General features: G+C 26.8%; 2 protein-coding genes and 1 long non-coding RNA gene across 3 annotated transcripts; 2 read left to right on the top strand and 1 right to left on the bottom strand.

The window, feature by feature from the left end:
* The first annotated feature begins 2,105 nt into the window (after positions 1 to 2,105).
* LOC148198840 (NAC domain-containing protein 73-like) lies at positions 2,106 to 6,572 on the top strand. Its single transcript, XM_088116648.1, has 5 exons — positions 2,106 to 2,629; positions 2,761 to 2,950; positions 3,418 to 3,786; positions 4,523 to 4,655; positions 6,251 to 6,572. The coding sequence occupies exons 1-5, from the start codon at positions 2,612 to 2,614 to the stop codon at positions 6,354 to 6,356; spliced, it is 816 nt and encodes a 271-aa protein (XP_087972774.1). The 5' UTR covers positions 2,106 to 2,611; the 3' UTR covers positions 6,357 to 6,572.
* Positions 4,808 to 6,256, bottom strand: LOC148198841 (uncharacterized). The gene is made up of 2 exons (XR_015786962.1): positions 5,375 to 6,256; positions 4,808 to 5,201 (listed from the first exon to the last, which is right to left on the bottom strand). It is a non-coding gene; the product is annotated as an uncharacterized LOC148198841 (long non-coding RNA).
* Positions 6,573 to 13,035: 6,463 nt separating the features above from the next.
* Positions 13,036 to 16,637, top strand: LOC124833182 (NAC domain-containing protein 73-like). Its single transcript, XM_047307589.2, has 4 exons — positions 13,036 to 13,185; positions 13,325 to 13,510; positions 13,661 to 13,850; positions 15,677 to 16,637. Exons 2-4 carry the CDS (start codon positions 13,361 to 13,363, stop codon positions 16,267 to 16,269), a joined length of 933 nt encoding a protein of 310 aa, XP_047163545.2. The 5' UTR covers positions 13,036 to 13,185; positions 13,325 to 13,360; the 3' UTR covers positions 16,270 to 16,637.
* Positions 16,638 to 20,453: the final 3,816 nt, after the last annotated feature.

Here is a 20,453-nt window from a genome sequence, read left to right as displayed (position 1 = left end):
TTAGTATTAAATTAATAATTAATTGATTATCACTGTGTTATAGTTCATAAAAATAATAATAGTATTATTATTGCTATTTCCATTTTGTACTTATAATTCAATTAGGAATAAAATTGTACCTTTTGAATTTTAAAATCAAAATCTAATTAAATCTGAGTCTTTTTCTTTTGATATGATGAAATCATGTAATAGTTGGACCTGGGCTATATTAGCCAGATTGGGTTCAACCTAGCTATCTGTTTTTCTAATCACTTTGTAAATGATTGAAACTGGGTGAATTTTTTTATATTAAGAATAATCACATTATTTATCTTTAAATTTTTTAAATATATTAAAAAATATCATATTTGTCCATATATTTTTTTATTATTACACTGAAATCAACGTTACAATGAAAACAATATAAAAAAAATCATATTGAAAGAAACAAGATGATGGAATAAAATGGAGAACAAAAAAGCAAAAATCTACAGAGAAAAATTTAGATTATTACTCTCTTTCTAAATATGCGGCAATCTTTTTTTATAGATAGACTAAAACCGCTATAATTTTCTTTTAGGAAATCGATAAAAAATGAAAAACAAAACAAAATAATTTACCCTTTGTTTGAAATATTCGCACATTATCCAAAACTAGAAGGCCCGATTAAAAACTTTTAATTCTAAATTAAAAAAGATAAGTGATAAAGATAATTTTTATAACACTTTTTCTATTATTAAATTTAATTAATTAAAAAATTTAATTTTTTAAATCTCATTTGCAAATTAGGTCACAATTAAACTCATTAAAAAAATAATGATTTACGACAGAATTTCCAGTTGTTTACTTTAAACTGTAATAAGGTGAGAAATGCAAGCTTGTATAATATTGTTTTGGCAAAAACATTAAATTGGTATATTTGATTTTTCAAATTCAATAAAATTGATAGAAGAAATACAGCTTGACAAATAAAAAATCACGTTACCTAACTTAAATTATTTATATATTTTATTAAAATGGAAATCTGTTTACATAGTACGATTTTATGATTTAATCTTTTTATATATAAGTTGACTTCATAATTATAAAACATGACTTTGATTCACTATGATTTGAGATTTATAATAAAATCGTTGTTGCAAACTTACTTTTGAATTTTTATTAACATTTTCAAAATAAAAATACACAAAAATATTTACAATTTATATTCAAGTATTAAATTATTTAAAATTTTTAAATTATGCAATGTAGAACGACTTTTATGTTACATAAGTCTTTTTAACGAAATAATAAAAACAAAAAAATGGAATATTTATATTTATCAAATTATATTGAAGTAGGGATATTCTTCCTACAACATTGCTTTATTTCTACACCTCCAACTTTTGCTAGAGTTCCCATTTTATCCCTACAAAATGTATATTAAATGAATAATTAATTATTATATCTATCTTCACCTATATTATTTTTACTTTTTCAAACATTTTAAAATATTAAAGTTGTGCACAAAAAATATAAATAAAAATAAATCACAAAAATAATTAAAAGGACCATATAATTATTCAATTATAATCTTATAATTCATTAACAGATTAGGATATAATAAATTTTTAAGATTTAACACTCAATTCGAAAGATTTAATATTCTATTAAATGTAAAAATAACATAAAAATAAGAAAAAAATGAATAACATAAAAATAAGAAAAAAAAATTAAGCTTCCGAAAAGGTTCATAAATCCTCTCTAAGGTGTTTTTCCAAACCTTCATATATAAAACTTGGACTAAACTTTGTTTTTGTCATTTCTCTATTCTTTTTCTGATAATTTAATATCTTCAAATTATTTTTAAATAATTTAATATTTTCAACAAATATTTGATTGTTGTAACATATAATCACATATTTTGACCAAGACTAAAAATAATTAAATTATTTAAAAAAAAATAAAGATATGAAAAGTTTTCTTATTTATATATAAACTAAGTTTAACTTACAAATTTTATTTTATAAATGGCAGAAAAAAATAAAAAGGGCTTACGCTTCATTTTGTTTGTAAGGTTTTAGTTTTCATGTCTAATGAGATACCCTTTTAAAATTGCTTAATTAGGTAAAGTGCACTTAGTTATTTTGAAACTTACAGCTCTAAAAAGTGTTCTTAACTCGACGGCGCTTCTTTCTTGATACAAGCGTATACAGGAGAGCGTAGTCAAACGTGATCTCCAAGCAAGCAACCTTTCTCAATATTTAGACCCGCCCTATATTTCTGCCCCTTTTATAATCTCTATATCCTCTTTCTCTTTGAGCCAACCAGTTAGGGAAATCAAACTCAGTTCAATAATTGAATCGTACAGACTACATACAGAAGAAGCAAATCTGGAAGATTAAATTCTCTCTTTCAAGTTGATTCAGAATCAACTAGCTTTACCTTTCTTAACCCTTTTTCATCTCGTTTTTGTAGGGAGCTCATATTGTAGGAGGGTTTCGAAGAAAATTAAAAGGCGTGTAATGACTATGAGGAGAAGGGGATTGAATAAATCACGCCAACTATAACTATTACTCAAAGGACTGGTGTCACTGACACAAAACTCACCGAAGAAATTCGAACTGTAACATGCCCCTCCTGGGACCTTAACATGGAATTCAAATATCAGGTATTACCATATACTTCAATGTTTCTATTTCTAATCTTTAAATACGTTTGTTTCCTTAACCTATATATGATTCTGCTTTCATCTTTTAAAGTTGTTTTTTAAGCACCGCCTTTAATTTCTTTTGTATTTAGGGTGGAATTCATGACTGGCCGATGTTACCTGCTGGAGTGAAATTTGACCCAAGTGACCAAGAAATACTAGAGTATTTAGAGGCTAAAGTGGGGTCTGATGCTGGCAAGCTTCATCCCCTTATTGATGAGTTCATACCAACTATTGAAGGCGAGAATGGGATTTGGTCTACGCACCCAGAAAAACTACCAGGTGCTCCGTGTTTTGCTTTATTTTATTTTTAATTAATATTATTTTTTCTCTAATTAGTAGTAAAGTATAGTAGTGTTTTAAAATACCTATTGAATATATGTTGTGTATGCATCAGTGAAATTCTCATATATTGAGAGACACTATTACTGTCTTTCATTATTAATCTAGCTGCTCCTTTGAGCAAGTAACGTAAGATAAAAGTGACTGATCTCAATTGCTGAGAATACGAATGATTATTTTCAATTAGTGCACACATCTATTAAATTATGAATGCATCAGAAAATTGACTGTTCGTATTTGTCGTTTAGAGAACAACATTCTTTCACCGTATATGTGTTGTATTAATCGTTTTGTCCAGAAAATAATATATAAGTTGCCATGTAACGCATATATAAAAATCTAGTTTATATGACCAAATGTTTATTTAGAATGGGAGAGATTAGAAGTTATTGAATGAAAAAATGCAGGAGTGGGCAAAGATGGCCAGTTCCGCCACTTCTTTCACAGGCCATCAAAAGCATACATAACACGAGCAAGGGAAAGAAGAAAGGTTCACACGGATGAAGGAAGGGAAAGAAGAAAGGTTTACACCGATGAAGAAGGAATTGAAACAAGATGGCACAAAACGGGAAAAACTAGAGCTGTTTTTTCAGCTGGTGGTGCTGTGAAGGGTTTTAAAAAAATACTAGTACTCTACACCTACTATGGCAGGAAAAAAAAGCCTGAGAAGACTAATTGGGTGATGCATCAGTATCATCTTGGCAGCACTAAAAAAGAGAAAGATGGAGAATTAGTTGTTTCAAAGATCTTTTATCAGAGACAACCCAAACAATGTGGTAATAATCCCAATATCATAGATGAGCCGTACATGAAAATATTGAATGTTGATGGAAGGGGCCACAGCAATAATACATCACTTTAACGAGTTGGGAGATAAACTAAAAATTTTATTACTCTCTTCTCTAAACCCTAATATAGCAAATATAAATAAAATAGGTATAAGAACACATGAGGAGGTACAAATGGAGGTCACTGAACAACAAGTGTAAGGTATAATATAATAGGTATTTTATAGGCTTAAGACTAGGAAGGCACGTGGCTAGAGAAGACCACCCTGTTGCTAGAATTAGGAGTGGTTTTCTGCTGGAAGTTCATAACTAAGGCAGAGAAAATGTTTTTAATCAAAGGGACATAGCAGATATATCGACAAAATGAAAATTTTATGCCCCAAATTGGTTAATAAAATGACCAATTTACAGCAAATTTTATGCCCCAAATTATATATTAAAACAAATACCAATCAATAATATTTTTTTACTGATTCAACAGAACTTTTAGACATGTCGTAGGGTAGATTGCTACGGAAATACTACAATTGGAATGAAACCTTAAAGGTGGAAATAGAAAATGAAACTAACCTCCAGTAATAGTTCAGTATATCTCATATTATACCCACATTCCTATAAAATAGGAACTGCACGTGGGTATCTGCCAACTGAGAAATTTTGTTGAAGTTCCTGTACATGTTGAAGGCATTTTCCAACTAATGGTTTTATGTTTGATGTCTTACAGGAAGCCAGAGTATTGTAAACTCATTCAACAATGCAGGCAATGGGAATACGGACTTTAGCAATTCAATAATCACATTTGGAAGCTGTTACTATTCCTCAACTTCTGTTTGTGAGACTGAAGACTCATCAAACAGGTTTGATGATGTTGAACTGTAATGTATTTCTAGTAGGTTTTTAGGAGCTTCCTTATATTCCCTGTATGCTGAACTACTATCCCTTATAAATAGGGTAGTATGGTGTATTAGGATTTAGAGAAGTAATACAAATTTTAGTTTCTCTCAAGTGATGAAACAAAATATTGAAACTTGATAGAGGCCATAATGTTTTCAAACAAGTTCTGAAGAACCCTTTGGAAAAATAAATAAATAGCCATTAGCTAATAGGGTAATCTAAATATTATTGACTGGTATTGGTTAGTAAAATCAGTAACAAGAGGATAATTTGCTATAAATGACCAAGGTTAATAAAACCCAAGACTAGGCATAGGTAATAAACCTGCTTCTTTTTCTTTTTTCTTTTTTGGTGTTCTCTCCATTCACGGCTTGTGAGAATAAGAGTTGGAACTTAAACAACTTCCATTGTCTGTCCTTGATCTCGAGGGTCCTCTTACTTTGAATTTTGAGCTGCTTCTGCTATTTGATGTGTTGCTCGATGAATTTTGTCAAAAAGATGACCCAAACCTTGACAAAATGATATTTGAAGGGTGAGAAGGAGGCATCAAAACTCTAGCACAAATCTACATCTATAAAAAGGGGCAGAGATATTAAAAAATTGAAAATAGCCTTTCATATCTATTTCATGGTATGAAATATTGCAAATTAAAACAGACAAAATTGCTACTCTTCCTACACACCTGCTTTTTTTAATCCTTGGACATGGCTGACACACCTTTCCCAGAAGCACTAGAATCCTGCTCTACAACCAAGAATAAATTAATATTAGTAGATTTCATTAAAATTAAACACGCTTGCAGCATCTTAATCGTTAATTCTAATTTCCCTGGCATAATGTTGGACAAATGCCGGAGGTTTCACAGCAGAAAATTAGAGGATAGGGCACTGTAAGGAAGAAGAAAACTGAAACCCAGGAGCTCCGATTGAACACCCATTGCAGGTTAAGGCACTATAAGGAAGAAGATAACTGAAACCATGGAGCTCCGATTGAACACCCATGGCAGGTTAGGGCACTGGAAGGAAAAAAAAATGAAACAATGTTGTAGTTGCATAGTGAGAGTGAGCGAGAGAGGGGAGGCAGTTTCGAGTGAAAGAGAGGAGAAGCAGTTGCGAGCGAGAGTGCCGGGAAGCCGTTGCGACAGTGAGCGAGAGTCAGGGAGCAGGGAGGACAGTTGCGAAAGTGAGTGAGAGTGAGGAAGGTCAGGGATTTTATCGTCTGGAGCTCGGAAAGAGTTCTGAAAGTAGGCAAGGGTTTCTTTGCTGCTACAAGAAAGAACGAAGAAGAAAGAAGCATGGGTGTGAGTGAGTGATTTTCGAGTGGCTTGAGGAAATTTTCGAATAAGGTTGCGTGCAAATAACTTTTCATTTTTATTTTAAATAATTAATCCTTTATAAATCTGTATATAAAATCAATACGTAAGTACTATTACATATAATACATGCGAATTTAAATTCATACGTAGATATTAATAGATAAATCACATTTTATTATAGTGTGCGGATTGCTTAAATGCTCCTTACATAAATTATGATAATGTCCATTTGAGTTATAATAGGGAAAGCTCCACACAGCTAATTGTTGCAGCTGACGACTCTTACATTCGCTATGCAATGGATGCAAAGAAAGCAAGATTTGAAACTAACATTGGGAAGAGTTTCTAGGTAAAGTGTAGAAGTACTTAATAGTTTTTCATACTAATGTAATTATAGTATTTATTATATGACCAGTTATAGGATGAAGAAATTACACAGTTGGACTAGTAAGCTGGCTTCCTTATTGAGATACATATGGAGTAGAAGTTTATAGTGAGGCGAGGTATATATGTATTTGTATTACTCTGGTTTGATTTTTACTTTATGGAACATTTTTTGATAATATTTTTTTTTTACAACATTTTAATATTATCTACGTGTGATTCTGTGATTGATCAATATTGGTGTTTATGATTATTATTATTGATTGTTGAGTAATTTTGAATCAATCACAAAATGACACGTAAATGATGTTAAAATATTGTCAAAATATCATTATACAGTATGTTTATAGATATTATGTAATAGCAGGATTTGTCAGAATATTTTTACCAGAATATATTATAGATTGTTTAACTCTAAAATATGAATTCTTTATATAAAAGATCTGTCATTACTTTTATCATAAAATGTTAAAACTTAATGTTTGTCTATTATTATAATTAATCACCTATAACATAAAACATTAAGACTTTAATACATGTCAGTCTTATTTTTATAGACTTTTAATTCATATTTAAATTCTAAGTTTTGACTACCTAAGAGCACTATCTAATGTATTTATATATTATATTTTTGTCCATAATCGTGTTTCTGACCCCCTCAACCCTAAATAAATTGGTGAGATGTTTCAATGTTATGTCATCCATCTTAGCAACTTTTCTGGGAAGTTTATGCAATAGAACTTTCTTTTTCTTTTAATGGGATAGTGAAATAATGTTAAAGTGGTAGATTCGTTGTTACTTGTTCCATGAGTTTTTCATGAAATACTTTTTACAATTCTCTCTTACCTTCAATTTAGTATTTTTATCTATCTATCTTTATCTCTCTATATATAGTTACACGCAGTTTATTTGTGGATTGAGTATCTTAACCTCAATTATCAATATATTCTTTTTTGTATTCACAAAATAAATAATTTATTTTCTTATGTTATTAAATTTATATCGTAAAGATAAAATATTAGATATATGTGGTTTGTTTAAGTAATATATTGACTATTTTAAACTAATTACGACTCGCGTATACACCCTAAAGAAATGGATATGCCAATTATACATAATTTCTTCCCTATAGAACAGGAACATATTGTAACGTATGCAATATTAAATAATCTAGAAAATACGAGGTAGGATGCGGTAGTTTTTTTAAATGATTTTTGGACCAAATGTTATTTAACTCTTTAAAATGCGTTTTATGAAAAAAAAATTATTGAAATCATAATTCTAAATATAGGCTAAAAATATGCTTATCATAATTCATATTCAATATGTTTTTTTCCATCATAACTATTTTTTTAGGAATGTTTATAAATATTTTTTAATTATCAAAGAAACTATTTATCTTATTTATTGTAAAAAATATATTCTATGTAATTGTATCAAATGGACTAATAATAAAAATTATAATATAATAAAAGAAAATACTAACAAATTTATCTTATTTTGTTGATAAATATATTAAAAATTAGTTTTTTAACTATTTGACATTTTTTATTTTTTTAATTATATTTATTTTATTGTTAGATATGTGTGAAGGTTTTCTATTATAATATGAGAAAAAAAGATATGGACAAATTTATTTTATTATCTATTTTATTTTATTATTGTAGAAATCTAAAAAAATTAAGAAGTTCTTGCAAAATTAAAAAAATATTAATATTGTCTTTTAATATAATTAAATAAGATAATTATTTAAAAATATCAAATAAAAATATTTAAAGATATTTTTTTTTCTAAATTATCGTTTATCATAAATATTTATCAATTATTAATTTTTTAAAAAAAAATTAAAAAAGTTTTTAAAGTTCAATTTTTATTATTCATTTTTCTTACTACTTAAATAAGTTTTTTTACTTTTTCATACTTTTCATAACTTCTTATGTACTTCTTGACTTAACTTTTTTTTAATTTTGATTATTTGTTATTTTTTGATTTATTATTATATAGTTTATTTATTTTATACTTCCCTAAGTTCAACTTATATGCACTAATATTAATACATATCAAAATATTAAAAGAACATTTATACAATTAATTTTTTTAACATGTTTTTTTATTTCATGTTCTATAAACCTAATTATAAAAAAAAAACTAATTAAAATATTTTTTTAAAACACAACAATCTTTTAAAAATCTAAGATTAAAGACTAAATGATGAAATAATTATCCACTCATGAAGAATTTAAGGATAATTGAGATTATGTGTAAGATGCATCATATTACAAAATTTGTTTTTTTTTTTCTAAATTTCAAAATTTGATTTCAACCTGGAGATGCGTGGTAATTAGATTTCGTAACTGATGGAGTCTTAAATCAGTTTTCAGAATCTGATAAGTATAAAATTTAGGAACAATGAACAAAAGAAATTCACATAATCAAATTTCAAAATTCTGTATAAAAAAAGAGTTACATATAATTAGATTTTGAAAATTTGAGGAATAATTTTTTTTTACATATAATCGAATTTCAATGAAAAAAAATTAAATTTAACCAAATTTAAAATTTGGTGAACAAAGAAGATTTACACAAAGGAATTTATAAATTTTGTGAACAAACAAAATGTCATACATAATTGGATTTAGAAATACGGTAAAAATATAAATTCAAACTTTTCGAAATTTGATTAAAAAAAAATTCACATATAACTATATTTCTTCACACAACCTAATTTCGAAACTTTTGAAAAAGAATTCAAACTTAATCTGATAAAAAAAATCACACAACCAAATTTCAAAATCCGTCTAAAAAAAGGAAATTAACTCTTAATAAAATTTCAAAATTAGGTGAAAAAAAAATTCACACTTAATGAGATTTAAATTTTTTTGTAAATAAACAAAAATTTATATAATCAAATTTCAAAATAAAAAATTCACATGTAACTGAGTTTTAAAATCTATTGAACAAAAATTTCACACTTAACCTGATTTTAAATTCTAGTAAATAAAACAAATTCACACATAATTGAATTTCTAATTTTGTGAAGAAGAAAATGAAACTTTAAAATTCAGTAAATAAAAAAAAAGCATACATAACCAAATTTTTTAATTTAATTAAAAAAAATAAATTTACACATAAAAAAATTTCAAAATTCAACGGAAGAAATCACATTTGACTATATTTCAAAATTCGATAAATGTTAGTATAGGCTCAAACCTGACTGATCAGTGTTGACGATGTAGTGGGTGGAAAGGATCGAGCGGTTAACATGCCGAGAAAACATCTTATTACAGCTTGATTCCGACAACCGTTAAGTAAAGTTAAGGCACAATTAACGATGACAACAACTATTGTTGGTCAGTTAAGGTCTGTATTAATAATCATTAAGAGGTAAATTAATTGGTTAGATTCTTTTAAACTCTATAAATAAGGGTTTAATGTTGAGGTAAAGACACTTTGACTTTCTGACTTGAATGTTGAAGTGTTTTCTAAATGTCACCCCTATTCGATATTTAATATTCTGGAGTTAGAAATAAGGACGTCCAACAATCAATTAAGTAGAACGAAGAAGAAATTCAGTATAAAAAGTTCTAGGACGAACAGTTATCTCATCCCAATTCACAGAAACAATAAACAAACAAAAGTTTGCATAATTTGATTTTCGAAATCTAGTAAAAGAAATTTACACTTAATAAGTTAATAGGATAAATAATTCGTTTACTACAAGAAAGAATAATATATTTCATTTTAAATACAAAAAAGAAAAAAATAATTTTAAAACAAAAGCTTTAATTTGATTTATTTTTGTTTAAACTTAACTTAGTGTATATAGGAATAAGCCAAAAGCCCACTTAACTTTTGCTTGAATATATGGTATGACTTGATTATATCATAAACCGTGAATAATAATAATAATATTTCTCTGATTTTCCTTTCCTAACAACTTCATCTATAATTGAATAATTTAATTATTGCCATTTATATTTATTAAAGAAAAAAATAACATCGATATAAAAGTAATCTTAGCTAAATATTACAAATTTTATATGTAAAAAACAGAATAATAATAAGAAGTTTCTATTACTTGCATATTAACGTTAATTTTTCTTTCTTTTAAAGAATAAATAATTAATTGATTTAATTATTAATAGAATTTGAATAAAATGAAAAAACTTTAATACTAAAATTATAATAAATTTTCTTATTGTATTAAGAAAACATAAAAATAATGAATAGAAAATAAAAAAAGTTATTTACTCAATCCCTACTTTGATGGTAGCGTCTCAAGTTACTTTTTGTTAAAAATTAGTGACCACGACATGTCACGTCTTACTCTTTTTATTTATTTTGTATGTATGTTTTTTTATTCAATTTTTTTTTAAAATAGAATAATATTATTTCCAAATTAAACAAAATTTATTATTTATATAAATGTCACACAAATATTTATATTAAAAATATTCTTTTAACCTATTACATTATTATATATTATTTTCATGTATGTTTATAAAATTAAAACTAATTAAGTATAATTTTTTTTAAAAGTACGTATTTAAAATTAATATATTATAATTCATTTTTTTCTGAGGATAAATTAAATAATATCATTTATGTAAATAATAAATTTGTTCTTTTTTAATCAGGAGTAAATTTTTATTTTTATAAATATAATACTAATATTTATATTAAGATTTAGTGATTAAGATCACGATTAACAAAAACATAAGTTAATAATATAATTATTTTAATAAAAATATCAATATAATATTTATACAAATGATAAATTTTGAAAATTAATAATATTATTTTATCTTAAAAAATATATAATTAAATTGAATAAAAAAAATATAAAAAAAATTAAATTAAAATTAAAATAATAATATTTGATATTACACGAAACATTAAAAGGGTCACCTGTGACATTAAAATCCTTACACTTAGACAATAAATTTTTTCAAAAAAAATTAAAAACTTAATTGAATTTGGTTTTCAAACCTCACGATATAATTATAACTTTTTTAAAGACGAGATTAACACACCTATCAAGAGAGATCATAAAAAATAAAAAAAAAACTCGGAAAAGATTCGTAGGCACTCGTTCACAATTCCTTGTGCGTATACTATACATATACGTATTCCGCGGAAAAATCCTCGTTAAAAAAAGCAACAAAAAAACAAAAACAAAAAACTTAAGGCTTAAGCTAGTCTTGCTGTTGCGTGGCTTCTCGGAGAAGCTCACAAAGACGTGTCGGCGGATGCGAAGTGGAAAATTATAATATCGATGGCTATACTCCTCTGTCCCCGCGTCTATTCTTCCTACTTTGAATTCAACATCTTAAACAAATCATATAATTCCAAATCAATTTCACTTCAATGCAAATTGACAAAAACATCCCTTAGAACGTGACCTGTCACCGCGTCATCCCACCAAACATCCAAACAACGTCGATCACTTTGGCAGCAACTGTCCTGTACCATAGCATAATCTATTTTCTAATGGAATAATAATAAGATGCCTAAGCCAGACACAGCAAGAATTATCGGAAGGCAAAAATTCAATGAGCGTTGCATGTCTTCGTACGTAATATAACACTATGAAGTGAAACTACATCAACACCTATTTAACATCAAATTACTCCCTCAACATAATTCGTTATTAACGTTGTATATCTCTAAGACAATGGTTAACACGTTTTGCATGAAACTTTGAACACATTTTCGCTGTGTCCAGTAGACAATATACGAGGACGACGAATGACGGGTATGGTATGAGTGTGAAGGGAAATTAAAAGTGCTGCGAGATATATTGACTATTTTAATTAAAATAATAGTATCATGACAAAATTTTATATTAATTTGATATAAAATAATAGTAAAATAATTATAAAATGTAAATTTTTATATTAAATAAAAGTAATGTAATATAAATGTAAAAAAATATAAAAAAATATTTAGGTGTGTAAAAAAGTATTTTTCTTTTTTAATTAATGTGAAGCCTATTTCAACAAGGCAAATAATTGGAATGTGCAGGATCTGTCTTGATATTCTTCATCGACATTCTTTATCTCTTCTTATTACATGTATGACGTGTATGATTTTTTACATATCTTTTAATGCACTCCAATTAAATAATTTGACACTGCACCTGATGAAATTCAAACAACACACCCCTTTTAGAGCGGTGAAATCTCTAAGGAAGAATGGGCTACGTACGCACCTCTTGTACATCTTATTATAATCACAAATTTTGAACAAGACAACAAATAATTAAATTATTTAAAAAAACATAAAGTTATGAAAAGTTTTCTTAACTTAATTTATAAAAAACTAAGTTTAACTTACAAATGTTATTTTCTAAATGTCAGAAAAAAATATTTAAACAAACTATAATTTCTTTAAAAGGTAAACACGGGGCTTACGCTTCTTTTTATTTGAAAGGTTTTAGTTTTCATGTCCAATGAGATACCTTTTAAAGTTGCTTAATGAGATACCCTTTTAAAATTGCTTAATTAGGTAAAGTGCACTTAGTTATTTTGAAACTTACCGCCTTAAAAAGTGTACTTAACTCGACCGCACTTATACCTTGATACAAGCGTATATACGAGAGCGTAGCCAAACGTGGTCTCCAAGCAACCTTTCCCAATATCTAGACCCACCCTATATTTCTGCCTCTTTTATAATCTCTATATCCTCTTTCTCTTTCTCTCTCCGAACAAGAACCAACCAGTTAGGGAAATCAAACTCAGTTCAATAATTGAATCGTAGAGACTACGTACAGAAGAAGCAAATCTGGAATCCCGGTACGATTAAATTCTCTCTTTCAAGTTGATTCAGAATCAACTAGCTTTACCTTTCTTAACCCTTTTTCATCTAGTTTTATTAAGGAGCTCATATTGTAGGAGGGTTTGGAAGAAAATTAAAAAGTTTTTGCTTTTTCAGATATACGTGCATGTGCAAAAGGAAACTAACACAAAGATGACATGGTGTAATGACTCTGATGAGGAGAAGAGGATTGAATCAATGATTGTTACTCAAAAGACCAGTGTCACTGACATAAAACTCCACGAAGAAATTCGAACTGTAACATGCCCCTCCTGCGGCCATAACATTGAATTCAAAGATCAGGTATTACCATATACTTCAACGTTTCTATTTCAAATCCTTAAACACGTATGTTTCCTTAACCTATATATGATTGTTCTTTCATCTTTTAAAGTTGTTGTTTTAAGAACCGCCTTTAATCACTTTTGTATTGTACGTGCGATGAACTGTTAGGGTGGAATTCATGACTTGCCGGGGTTACCAGCTGGAGTGAAATTTGACCCAAATGACCAAGAAATACTAGAGCATTTAGAGGCAAAAGTGGGATCGGATGCATGCAAGCTTCATCCCCTTATTGATGAGTTCATACCAACTCTTGAAGGCGAGAATGGGATTTGTTCTACACACCCAGAAAAACTACCAGGTGCTCCATGTTTTACTTTATTTTATTTTTAATTAATATCATTTTTTCTATAATTAGTAGTATAGTTTGGTGTTTTAAAATACCTATTGAATATATGTTGTGTATGCATCATTGAAATTCTCATTTACTGAGAGACACACGTATTGCCGGACACGACACCGCATGCATGAAATTAATTGTTTTAGTAATGAAATGATTTTTTCTTTGAAAAAAGATCTATAATCATAAGGCGGTTGAATATGACAGCAAAATATTTTATGTTCTCAGTATGAAATCAGATCTAAGATATTAACATTGTAATAATTTTTTTTTTTTGGTTTAAAAATGGTCTTTCTAAACATTCATCTTATTTAGTCAAAATTCAGATGAGTTGGAAATTCTGGCATATATACATATAAATGAAAGTTGGACATCCTGAACAAATTGTGTCTTTCTTGATTCGTTGTTTTTGCTATTGTAACGTGGCAAAGAAAACTTTCCGTACAGATTGTGTCGTTCTTAAGATGATTTATGTTGAAACAAAGAAAAATATTAGAATGACGCACCTTTTCTATATAACTAACTTCTTGTTCAAGTATGTTGCAAGAAAAGTTCTTAAGTTAGCAATGACTACCTAACTCAAAAGTGGCATTCTATCTTACACTAATTAGCCATGTAACAAGATCCGAAAATGAAAATCAGCCCATAATTATAAGAATTTTTAATTTTATTTCATGTCATACTTAAATCTTTATATTGATTATTTAATTATAAAATGTAATTCATAATATATTTTATTGAATTTTTATTATAATTATCTTAAAAATTGTATTAGTAGTGATTCATAATGTAAAACTTTTTATAAATGTATAATTACTAAAATCTTAGTTTTTTTTACAATGACATTTATGTAACTGTTAATTAAAAGAATATATCCTTAAATTTAAGAACTAAAGCGAGTAATTTTCTTTTCTTTTTTATGATGCTTCAACCACACCCTTAGTCTAATTGAAGTAGAGCTAACGATTCATGAGTATTGATACATATAAATATACGCATACTTTATTAACCAATATGTATATATATAAACTACAAAACTATTGTTAGCCATTCATTCGTGGTATGAGTATATGTACGTATTTTGGGTAGATGTAACTTTTGTTTTCATCTATAAATCACCTGTACACTTGAAAAAACAAAATTAGCCTACACGATGTTGAAACAATCATCCTTCCTCATTTTATTCATTTCTTAACTACAATTTTGTCCTGGAAAAAAATCATTACACACGAAACTCTATTTGTCTCACCTAATATGACCTCTACTTCTGTTATTCATACCTTATGCTTCAATTCTCATATTCTAAATAACCTTATCATTAAATTAGCTATACGGTAATGAAATTACACATTTTATTATTTTTTCTCTGTTTATATGTTTCTTCATCGTGTCATATATCAGCTGTATATCTATGTATGTATTTACCATGGATGTCTATCATTTTTCTATTCCTTAATAACATTCATCAATATAATGTTTCATTTCTTATTACACTATCACTGTCTTTCATTATTAATCTAGCTGATCCTTTGAGCAAGTCACGTAGGATAATAAAGTGACTAATCTCAATTGATGAGAATATGAATGATGATTTTCAATCAGTGCACACGTCTATTAAATTATGAATGCCTTAGAAAATTGACCGTTCGTATTGTTATGATTTTGCTATGTTTCCTTTAGAGAACAACATTCTTTCACTGTATATGTGTTGTATTATGTCCAGAAAATAATATACATGTTACGGTGTAATGCATATATAAAAATCTAGTTTATATGACCAAATGCAGGAGTGGGCAAAGATGGACAGATCCGCCACTTCTTTCACAGGCCATCAAAAGCATACACAACAGGAACAAGGAAAAGAAGAAAGGTTCACACAGATGAAGAAGGAAGTGAAACAAGATGGCACAAAACGGGAAAAACTAGAGCTGTTTTTGCAGCTGGTGGTGCTGTGAAGGGCTTTAAAAAAATACTAGTACTCTACACCAACTATGGCAGGAAAAGGAAGCCTGAGAAGACTAATTGGGTGATGCATCAATATCATCTTGGCAGCACTGAAGAAGAGAAAGATGGAGAATTAGTTGTTTCAAAGATCTTCTATCAGACACAACCCAGACAATCCGGTAATAATCCCAATATCATAGAGGAGCCGTACGAGAAAATGTTGAATGCTGATTTTAGGGGTCACAACAACAATACATCAATACCTAAAACTACAACTATGGTGGATTGCTACAATGTTCCTTACATAAATTATGATGATGTCCATTCACAACTAATTATTCCCAGCTCGGTTGTTGCAGCTGATGACTCTTACATTCGCTATGCAATGGATGCAAAGAAAGCAAGATTTGAAACTAACACTGGGAAGAGTTTCTAGGTAAAGAGTAGAAGTGCTTGATATAGGGTTTTCCATACTAATTTAGTTATAGTATTTATTATATGACCAGTTATAGGATGAAGAAATTACAGAGTTGGACTAGTAAGTTGGCTTCCTTGTTGAGATACGTATGGAGTAGAAGTTTAGAGCCAGGCTAGGTATATATATGTATTTGGACTACTCTAGTTTGATTTTTAACTTTAGGGAACACGTACTTTCCTAGAATGTGTTTATAGATATTAAGATGTAGTAGCAGGATTTGTTAGAATATTTTTACCGAAATACATTGGAGATTATGTAACTCTAAAATATGAGTTGTTTATATAAAATATTTGACATCATTTTTAACATAAAATATTAAAACTTAATTTGTCTACTATTATAAATCACACATAAAACATAAGACTTTAATATCTGTGGGTTTTATTTTTATAAACTTTCAATTCAATCTTAAATTGTTTTGACAAGTTATTGAGTTTTGATTCCTTAAGAGAACTATCTCATGAATTTATATATTTCATTTTTGTCCATAATCCAGTTCTCACCCCTCGATCCTAAATAAATTGGTGAGATGTTTCAATGATATACAATACATCTGAGCAACTTTTCTGGGAAGTTTATGCAATAGAACCTTCTTTTTCTTTTAATGGGATGATGAAATAATCTCAAAGTCGTAGATTCGTTGTTACTTGTTCCATGAGTTTATCAGGAAAGACTTTTTACAACTCTCTGTTACCTTAAATTTAGTATTTTTATCTATCTACATCTTTATCTCTATGTATATAATTACATGCAGTTTATTTATGGATTGACCTCAATTATTAATATATTCTTTTTCTATTCACAAAATAAATAATTTATTTTCTTATGTTGTTAAATTTATATCGTAAAGATAAAATATTATATACATGTGGTTTGTGTAAGTAACTATTTTAAACTATTTCGAGTCAAAAGAATGGATATGGAAATTATACATAATTCCTTCCCTATAAAATAGGAACATATTTTCATTGAGGGTAACTTATACAATATTAAATGATCTAGAAAATACGAGGCAGGATGCCGTAGTTTTTTAAAATGATTTTTGGACCAAATGTTATTTAACTCTTTAAAATGCGTTGTATAAAACAATTTTATATTCAATTTCATCATTCTAAAAATAGGCTAAAAATATGCTTATAATAATTCATATTCAATATGTTTATGTCAATCATGAACATTTTTTTGGATGTTTATAAATATTTTTTATTTATAAAAATTTTACTTATCTCATTTATTGTAAAAAATATATACTCTACATAATTGTATTAAATGGACTAATAATAAGAAAGTTACATCTATTATATTACAATAGAAGAAAATAAAATATTAACAAATTTATTTTATTTTGTTTTTAAGTGTTTCAAAAATTAGTTTTTTAATCATTTGATATTTTTTATTTATATTTATTTTTACTGTCATTTGAGTAGGAAAATTATTTATTATAATATAAAATAAAAATACTAGTAAATTTATCTTATTATTTATTTGTTTAATTGATAAATGTTTCAAAAGTTAATTTTTAAAGGGTTAAATATGTTTTTAGTCCCTAAACTATTGGCCGTTTCTGGTTTTCGTCCCTCTTTCAAAGTAAGGTACAATTTAGTCCTCATTCTTTTCAAAACGTTCGTTTTAGTCCTCGGAATTTTGGTTTTAGTCATCATTTGTTGCTAAATGAGGACCAAATTTTTAAACAGTGTTTAGTTTTCGAGGACTAAAACGAACGTTTTGAAAAGAATGAGGACCAAATTGTACTTTACTTTGAAAGAGGGACGAAAACCAGAAACGACCAATAGTTTAGGGACTAAAAACATATTTAACCCATTTTTAAATCATTTGATATTTTTAGTTTCATCTTTAAACATTAAACGAGTATACAAAAGTTAAATAAAATAATTTACATTTAAAGTAGTAAATTTTTTATACTATTTTTTATTCTATTTTTTTAATTTTTTTGTAATTTTTAATTATTTAATTATCTAATAAAATAAAATTAAAAAATATATATTTTATTTTTATTTTTAAAATGATATTATTTTAAAATTAATATATATTTATTGATAATACAAATTATTTAGTTATAATATAAAAACATTGTGCGCTGACTTATTGACTAAGGTAGGTCAATTACCAATGAGTTACACAAAAGATAAGACGTAGGATGTACTCTTTGAACGACAGAAATTGGACACCGTACATCTTATCCATCTTTTTTTTTTTTTTATCACCAAAACTCATCTATTCTACGTATTCTGTATTCAGAAGAAAGGAAATTACAAAATTATGTACAAACAAAATACCAAAAGAAAAACATTCATGGGAAAAGTTTTCATTTGAACGGGGAAGATTTTGAAAATAATTTATATTTTATAAAAAAAAATTATGATAAGGTATGTAATTAAAAATGAAATTAAAACTTTGTAAAAATAATTTAATTTTAATTAAATGTAACCTAAAAAGTATAAATTAATTTTAATTTTAATTAAGTTTAACTTAATTAAATATAAATTTTATTTTATTTTAATTTTTTTTAGATAATAGATATATGTGATACGAATAATATAATACTAATCCATTTATAAGCTATCGGTAACAAATTTACAATTGCAACTATTTTTGTCATTTTCAACTTCTATTATAACTTTACTTTTTTATAATTTTACACAAAAGTTGTATGATGTGCTTAAGGTTTTGTTTTTGAAGTGTTGGTATGTCAACCACACGACTTAGTCCAAATAAGTATTTTAACTTTTTTAAAATTTGTTTATTTTTGCAAATTTATCCTAGTTATATAAAAAAAATCTCAATTTTAATACTAATATAACTAAGTTCAAATAATGTGTAGGTGTCATTTGACATAGGATAATTTTTAAAAAGTTTAAATTAATTGTGATTATTATTTAATTGTCATCTAATGTTATTTTTTGTATTATTGATATAAGACAATATTATTTCCCACCTAATTTATTATTTTTGTTAACATCAATAAATATTATTTTTTTATTGATATTATTAGGAATTAATCACAGAATAGATTAAATTGCATCTCAACTAATGTTAATAAGATTTTTTTTTACCAACGCTATCAAAAATATTTTTTGGCCAATGCCAATTACAATTTTGTATAGATGCTAATAAGATTTTTTACTACTGGCTAAGGTTTTTTTTCAATCTTAATAGAAATTATTTTCCGATTGACATTATTAGAATTATTTACCTATCAATATAGATGAGAACTAATTGATTTTTTGTCCAAGTTTTTTAACAAATATCAATAATATTAATTTCCACTAATTTTAAACTGTATATTATTTTGGTTAAAGTTTATCCTGATTATTGTTAATTGATGTCTTCAGAATTCAAGTAATAATTTTTGTATTTCGAGATAAAAGAAATATATATTAAAGTAAGAAAATTAAAATTTGAGAAGTATAATAATTTTTCTACAATTTTTTAAAATATATTTAAAATTTCTTAAAGTTATGAAATTATATGTAACATAATTTTCTTAATAAATTATACCAGGTATAAAATAATTTTACATAATGTTTTTTCAATGTGATATTAATATATTTCTAATTATTTGTTGCTTGTAGAAATTTCTCAAGTTTGATGTTTACTCAATAATCAAACTTAGATTGCTACAAAACATGCCCTGATTTGGTTTTGTTATTGGGTTGTCATTAGCTGTCTATTTTATTTTTGGAAAGTAGGTTGATTATAAGTTATTAAGACCAAACTTTTTGCTTTTCCAAAAATAAAAACCTTTCTTATATTCAGCATTTGCATACGTAATTTTTTTTCAATATTATAATTAGTCTTTGCCCTCATTCTTTGCCATTGCTGTTTTTGTGAACCTTTTCGTTGCGATTCAGCTTCTGAGTAACCACGAGTATAATGCAAGCAAAATAGTTTTGTATTAATATAATAAAAATTTAATAAAAAAACAAAATATAATAATGGAAAAATGATTTTGAAGAATGTTCTACTAAGAAATTTCGATGTTCATACAAATTAGTCACCCTAGAAACTCATACTCAATTTTAATTGGCAAAGTTTTAAACAACTCAAAACAATTCATTATTACTTTTATATATTTTTTTTATTTAGACCTTCTTATGATAGATCATAGTATTTATTAATAT

Source organism: Vigna umbellata, chromosome 5 (assembly GCF_029865625.1).
Source record: "Vigna umbellata cultivar VRB3 chromosome 5, Vumbellata_1.0, whole genome shotgun sequence".
NCBI classification, from domain to species: domain Eukaryota; kingdom Viridiplantae; phylum Streptophyta; class Magnoliopsida; order Fabales; family Fabaceae; genus Vigna; species Vigna umbellata.
The sequence above is the reverse complement of the archived record's forward strand: the minus strand, read 5'-3'. Positions and strand labels throughout refer to the sequence as shown.

Bases quoted from the DNA above. Each gene is read 5' to 3' on its own strand.
- LOC148198840 (XM_088116648.1), top strand. The intron at 3,787-4,522 runs GTAATAATCCCA...GATGTCTTACAG, and splicing joins GAGACAACCCAAACAATGTG to GAAGCCAGAGTATTGTAAAC. The intron at 4,656-6,250 runs GTTTGATGATGT...GAGTTATAATAG, and splicing joins ACTGAAGACTCATCAAACAG to GGAAAGCTCCACACAGCTAA.
- LOC124833182 (XM_047307589.2), top strand. From the start codon at position 13,361: ATGACATGGTGTAATGACTCTGATGAGGAGAAGAGGATTGAATCAATG. The intron at 13,511-13,660 runs GTATTACCATAT...ATGAACTGTTAG, and splicing joins ACATTGAATTCAAAGATCAG to GGTGGAATTCATGACTTGCC. The intron at 13,851-15,676 runs GTGCTCCATGTT...GACCAAATGCAG, and splicing joins ACACCCAGAAAAACTACCAG to GAGTGGGCAAAGATGGACAG.